Source organism: Vigna unguiculata, chromosome 1, assembly GCF_004118075.2.
Source record: "Vigna unguiculata cultivar IT97K-499-35 chromosome 1, ASM411807v1, whole genome shotgun sequence".
Classification (NCBI taxonomy): Eukaryota; Viridiplantae; Streptophyta; class Magnoliopsida; order Fabales; family Fabaceae; genus Vigna; species Vigna unguiculata.
The window spans coordinates 19,866,134-19,873,533 of record NC_040279.1 but is presented as its reverse complement, the minus strand read 5'-3'; the positions used below and the strand labels follow the sequence as shown (position 1 = coordinate 19,873,533).

The 7,400-nt window shown below is 32.6% G+C and overlaps 1 protein-coding gene across 1 annotated transcript; it reads left to right on the top strand.

Moving 5' to 3' along the window:
* Positions 1 to 5,590: 5,590 nt before the first annotated feature.
* Positions 5,591 to 7,116, top strand: LOC114189284 (protein LAZY 1). Its single transcript, XM_028078002.1, has 3 exons — positions 5,591 to 5,596; positions 5,675 to 5,741; positions 6,329 to 7,116. Exons 1-3 carry the CDS (start codon positions 5,591 to 5,593, stop codon positions 7,114 to 7,116), a joined length of 861 nt encoding a protein of 286 aa, XP_027933803.1.
* Positions 7,117 to 7,400: the final 284 nt, after the last annotated feature.

Sequence of the window (7,400 nt, the reverse complement as noted above, 5' to 3'; positions counted from 1 at the left end):
TTCTTCAAAAAAAAAATTACGCATCACATTTTTCATTCAATTTTTTGTTATTATTGTCCATCATTCAATTTATATTTACTTTTAAACTAACACAAATATTTATATAGAAGATCATCCCCTAAAGAGAATATATATATATATATATATATATATATATATATATATATATATATATATATATATACCCATAATGTTTTTATAATAATTTGACATTCTTTATTTTCTTTTTGTTTCTCTTTTTTTCACTCATTCTCCTTGCATCTATTATATGTTACATTTTCCCTTTTCCGTATCCCTTTTACAACTCCAAATGAAACACTCTCGAAAATATAGAACCATTATTTAAACCGAAGAAGAATGTATTATTCTCATATTAGAAAATAAATTTTGCTTTAAGAGTTGTGATACTTGAAAACATGTTTGATTGCATTTAATAGCTTTTAAATTTAAAATAGTTAAAATAAAAATATGAAAAAAAAGAAAAATTACATGTGTAATGAATATTAACTTTGGGTGGCTAGTAAGATTCAGTGGTGGCCTATAGAGGTGAGGGTTTTGCGTGTGGAGCACTGATCGTGTATCACATGGAGTGCTCGTTCGTGATTGTATGTTGGAAGCAGTTGGATCTGCACAAATGGGTTAGAGAGTGGTTTATTAGAGGGAGGTCTGCTATTGTGTGAAGCATAAGTATTATTTCTTCTTCATGGTTTCATATTCCTAAGGGTAGCTTAGAGGATCAAGATCACAAAATATTATCTTTCTTTAAATCTTCTTCAAATTTGTGTTCTTTAAATGTGTGGGTACAAAAATGTACATTTGTCCATGTCCTTAATAATGTGTGTAATATTCCTTTGTCCCAATTACCTTATCCTTGTATAAAGGGAGATATGGTCTTCATGCATAGTTCTAAAGAAGTTTGTCTTGCTGGTTTGAAGGATTCCAAAAGTCATTTGCATGAGTATATTTTGTTAACAAAAATGGATAAATCGCTTACACATTTAGACCTTTGTGAAAAACTTGATGTGCCTTGGAAGCATTTAGGTTAATGGAAGGCAATTCCACTTGGCAAAGGTTCTATGAATTTGTTTTTCCTTCTTTAGAAGACAAGCAAAGGATTTTGGTTGTTGGAACTTCAAATTTATCTCTGGACATTCTTCATTTTGTCTCGGCTTCCATGAAACTCACAAAAATTCAATGTTGGGTTCGTATCCATAGCCTTCCTTTAGAGTATTGACAACTGAAAGCGATTTTATCAATAGCATGTGAAATTTATCTTTGGATGATTATACTAAGAATAAGTCTCGAGATTTCTTTGCACATATCTTAATCGATGTTGATTTGTTATATGATTTTCCTAATCAATTTTGGTGGAAGGTCAAGATTTGGGTTTATTGTTGATCTGAAGTATGAAAAATTGCATTCATTTTGTTCAAATTGTAAAATGATTAGTCATGATCTATCTAATTGTAGACAGTTACAACACTGTCAATGTTATTTTTGGTGGGAGAAAATAGTTGGCACAAAAATTCAACAACATTATCGTCCAAAGGTGGTTGGTGCACAAGATGGGACTAAAGGCTCTTTAGATCAAGTAGAGTCTGTGGTGGAACCTGCGATGGAGCCTATGTTAGACTTTTGATTCAGTCTTTTATGGTGCAACCTGTTGCTCAGTCACAGCTTGAGCCATTGGTGATTAATCATGTTAATATTTATGTTGTGAATGGATCTTCTCTTGTTAAGAATATAGATAGTGGCGTGTAAGTGGAATTTGATTCTTCGGCTAGTATGGTTTCTTTGGAAAATGTCACTCCCATTGTGAATAGTTTGCAAGGTTTACAACAATTACATTCAACTCATAGTGGTTCAGTGACAATTCTTAATCCTTTGACATAGGAAACTCATTTTGTAGAGGAATCGAAAATAACTTCTTAATGAGCTAATAAATTTCATCAGAGAAAAGATTCTAATATTGAAAAGAATGATGAGCCGATTCCAAACTATAAGAAAATCTAGTAGGGGTAGGCTAAAGAAAGTTAATGCTAAATCCTCAAAAAAAAAAAAAAAACCTTCTAAAATTTAAAGACCTTTTTTTTTATTGTAAAAGCATTGGCTAATGATGATTTTTTTAATATGCAGAAGAATTTGCCTTTTTCCTAGTATATGAAGTTCAAAGTATAGAATTTTGGTGTGATCCTTCGATTCTTTTACTTTTTGCTTTATTTTTAATAAAATTTTCATGAAATGACAACTATGTCTAGGGTGAGCTTATTTGGAATAATAATTTCGTATATTTCCATCACTTCTTCATCGCAATAAAAATGAAAATGTAGACAAATACAATAAAATTAGAAGGTAAAACTTTTACAAGAATCAATAACACCGGAAAATAATCGTTCAAATCCTATAACATTAAAAATTATATTCAAAAATACATTTTTAATCCGTGAAACAGACTCGGTGATAAATAAACCTGTAATGGAAAGAAGATAAGTCAGTGGTTGTAAGAAGAGACTGGGTTTGATTATGTTCCTTAAATTATAAGTATAAACCAAATTGAATTTCTTTGTCACGTGGAATTCACATGGTCACCATCTATCCTTTACATGGGTCACACATGTACCCTGCTGCACTGACTAAGGTGACCCCATAACTCTGAAGATTTAGTGTTTGTTTTGGATATCACTTTTTGAATGGCTGACTTGGCTCTGTCCTTACTAGCAAATGGCAATTTTCATGTTAGTCTGCCCAGCTTGCTGCTAAATTTGAAGATGCCATAACACAAAAGTTGAGCTCATTAGTGGGATTTGTTTGAATCAGTAATAAGCCTATCTGACTAAGCAATTATTGGGCTAGGACTTGGGACATATTCCCCTGTTGAAACATAGTGAACTGGTGTCGTGATGCCAAGAAATTGTTTCTAAAATGGGAACGTCCTCATTGTTAGTCAAGTATTTTAGCCTTGTTCCACATGCAGAGTTAAAAGAAAATATTGGTCATGAAAACAACTTGAAGGAAAAGATTAAGCATTAAAGTTAAACAAGATTTGAGACAACATTCCTGAGAAAGCAGGTAAGCATGTGACAAACAAATGTAGTTGATGCAGCAAGTGTGATGCTGACGCTGCACACTTTATATCAACCAATCCAAAGGAGAATATATTATGAATGACCCATCAACAGTAAGCCAGTCGTACTTAACTCAATAATTCAGCACTTTTCTGGATTGTGCAGGAGCAATCCAGTCTTCTGTAGTGTACTATTTTCAAGAAAATTATTGTTCAGTGCCAAATAAATTGACTAGAAAGAAAGGGCCCATCTTGAACCAAGGGTGTTCTAAATTTTGGATAAAAAAGCAGATATAATATAAGTATGTTCATGAGTAAATTCAATTACAAATTACCATCCTTAGAGAAACTAGGGTTCCTATAGTATATTGACACTGACTTCATGCACCCGACAAGTTTTTTCTGCTACCTCCTGTTCATTCAGGAATGTGCACTATGAAAAATCCATTCCACAATGAAAAGAGGTGATAAAGAAACTTGTAAAGGTGCAGGAAGAAACAGCCTAACATGTTTATCTTTGAATGGGCCGTAAAAATTATTTGTACTTAGTAAAGAAAGTGCTAACCCTGCAGCACTTTCATGAATATCTTAAAAGTAAACATTGCTACATAGTGTTTACGCCGAAACTTCACTACAGTTTGTGTTCACGCCTGAGCTGTTACTACACTTTTCCCCTGGGATCACTATCTAGGCGTGATGCTGAACTTTCAGGAACAGAAATTATCTCTTCGACATGCTGTACGTCAAAAAAGGCAGTTCATATGGCATAACTACAAACAAAAATGGCTCGGATAAAAGCCTAAAAGATTAAACTGCGGATAGCATGAAACGGGAAGTGCTCCTTGATTGAGAAAGATGTAAGAAATCAAGTCACATCAAACAAAGTGCAGGGCTAGGGGTTATCATCCCTTATATGATCTCGTTCCAAGGTTTAAAATTCAATATTTTTCTTAAAATCACGTGTCAAACTATCACTACTAAAATTTTTCATATTATACGAAAATTTTTTTATAAATTTGTTAAAAAAATTTATAAGAAAAAACTTTTTATTATTATTTTTTCTAAGAATTTTAAATAATAATTTCTTTGGATAATTATTTTCTACAAAATTATAAAATTCGTATGTATTTCTTACAAAATTTGTTGCGAAAAATATTTTATACAAAATATTTTACAAAAAATTGATAATATTTCTCACAAATTTTTTTCATAACAAAATTTATAAGTATTTCTTGTAACAAAAATTTTAAAATAAAATTGACAGGAAATATAAGATTTTTTAATAATGCATACGAACAATATTTTTCTCTTCTTGTAGACTTTAACTTCACTTTTAATCAATCTGCAATGTGCATATGTGGAAATCTGAGAAATTAGAGAGACATAAAAGGTTTTATCAAGAGTTACCACAAGGCATCATAAAGAACGTTAATAAAAATTCAAAATCAACACAATAATAGTCAAAGAGCTATTAGCACAGTTGTCTTTGGGCTCGATGTGATAATGATTGAACGTTTATCCACTTGACCATCTACCCCTGCCCCTCTCTTTACGCTGATACTTGCACCTCCTATCTATATGTTCATCATAACAATATTGACAATGATATAAGCACATAAATATATTATCAGGCACACATGAAAAGATATTTTCTTAATGCTTTTAGCTCATCCAGAAACTTCTCACGCTAGCCCTGCAAAGAATCAAGTCTAGCGTTTTAATTCTAACTAACATTAGAAGTGTCTAAGCAAGTTCTACTGGTTCCCTAACAGCGTCAGAAAATTCAAAACACTGGGACTGTGGATTTTTCAAGTTAAACAGAGAAAAAGTTTCTCGGTTTATAGCTGATACTACAATAAAGATGGTTTACATCTTGCCGAGTACAGGAATAAATTAATCACTTAATAGAAGTAGGACCTTCGAATTAAACAGCAATGTTTCCAACAATAGCATGTCACTGAAAGAACTCAACAACTGAAAATTTAAATTTTCCCTAATTTGTAATAGTGTATTATTAGATACATTTGTAACCATAGTAGAGTAAATTTTTCTGATAGTGTTTTAGCCTCATGATTCAAAATTGACAGTATTTGTCATCAAGCATTACGTATTTACATCTGTCAGTGGTCGAACTCCATTAAGTTCATACAGAGACAAATATAGACAAATAGCAATTTGATGGTGTTTTGAAAAGAATAGCCAACCACACTGTTGTATCTATCTAATTGTTTTTCTCTATGGGCACATCTAACGTAGACTCTTCTAGCATAAATCTAGTTCCAACTCATAATAAATCACAAAGAAAAGGTCTTTTGCCTTTTCACTTTAGTAATCGTAACCTGCCAATCCTAGAGATCTTTTTCTTTGCACACACACACACACACATATATATATATATATATATATATATATATATATATATATATATATATATATATATATATATATATATATATATATATATATATCTACCAGCATAATCAGTCACTAAGAGAATTTGGTTATCAAACAGGAAAAGAGACCAAAATGAAGGTGAGTCTAAACTCTGCCCATTGACAATTAAAAATTTCTTCATTCCTTCAGCTTCATCCCTGACTTTCCTTATTGCAGTTATTTCAATGGGTGCATCGAAAACTTCGGCAGAATAGTATAGAACCTTTCAAGGATTTCACATTTGGTATTAAGCTGTCCTTATTATCTTATCTCTTAGATTCCAATTTTCCTCTATTTTTCTTAATGGAAATGAATGAAAAGGAATAAGAATCTTTAAGGCATTCAGTGAAGGCTAAAGACTGTCACCAGTCACACCTAAACACTTCTAAATTTGGTGACTGATTGGTTACTGTCAGTCAATGAAATAGCACAATATGAACATTACGTTGATTTTTCTGATCTCTAGTCTATGAATAATCTTACCAAAATTTTAAGAGATTCAGCGTAAGCGTAAGGTGTTTTGCACAGTAGGTCTTTTAAACATATCAAGACGACTACTGTACTTCAAACCTCTGCATCCCACTTTATCACGTGGTTGCAAACACTAACGTACTGCAATTAAAAATTTGTACATGTATTACTCTCCACTTCCCTTGTCCACATTTAACTCATCTAACTATTATCCCTTTTCTCTCAAGTTCCATAGTCCTCTTTCCAGATACCAGGAGAACAATACCAAGAATCAATGTTTCACCAAGATATGTAGCATGCATATGTCTTATCAATTGTTAATTTCAAAAGTTTAGTAATTTCTTTGGACTCAAATTTCAGGAAACCCTTGTACTTGCCTTACAGTGAAGCCAACACTTGACAATCAATACTCCCATACAAAGCCATGCTTCAGCTCCAAAAATCAGCCCAGTTTCTCAAAGTCACACAATCAGGAAAATCAAATATCTTATTCTGGATTGGTTGACAGCCGAGAAGATAAGTCTCAAGAAGAAACACCAGCAATATGCTCTCAGCTCTTTGAAGGTTTCCTAACAATTGGAACACTTGGTACAGAAACAGACACCAATGAACCAGGAACACCAACATTTGCTAAGCCTTCGGGAAACATACCAATGAGAAGTGAAGAGGTGACAGAAAATGAACTCAAGCTCATAAGTTATGAGCTCGAGAAATTTCTAGAGGCTGAAAGAGAAGAAAGTTTTCATGATTCATCAGGAAGAAACAGCTATGTTAGCACTATCACACTTAGTGCAAAGGAAACAGATGGACCCAAAGCTGAAGATTACAGAAACAAAGCTGTATGTCCACTGCAAGGATATTTACTGGGGTCCTCATTTGAACTACCAGAAACAAAACAAGTAAGTAAAAAGAGAGCATCGTTAGCTGAGCTACTTTATAGGACAAAGGCAACAAGTCAAGATTGTATAGAGACAGGAATAAGAGGTGAAACACAAGTCAAGGAAACACATAAGTCTGCTGCCAGGCATATTATGAGAAAGGTATTGAAAAGGGTCTACAGTTCTTTAGAAAGCTGCAACACTTCCAGGAAAGATGCTGATTGTGCTTCAACAAATAAAAAACTCCACAAGGTTGGTCTCTTATACTAGATCTTCTGAATCACATTTAACAAGAAGTCTCTTGGTTGTTCTACCACTTGTTACCTTTGATTATTTCTTTATCATATTAGTAACATATAGCCAATGAAAATTGAATGTGTTCACTACACTAGGAATAATGTAAAAAAGGATGAAACCAAACACAAACAATACAAACCAGATTATGAGAATCACCATCAGGTTCACAGATTTATTAGCAAAAAATTATCAATACGAAAATAACATATTTATTGCTTGGGTGTTTTCATATATAATAAAGTAAAACACCATACATA

Bases quoted from the DNA above. Each gene is read 5' to 3' on its own strand.
- LOC114189284 (XM_028078002.1), top strand. The intron at 5,742-6,328 runs GTATTAAGCTGT...CTCAAATTTCAG, and splicing joins TTTCAAGGATTTCACATTTG to GAAACCCTTGTACTTGCCTT.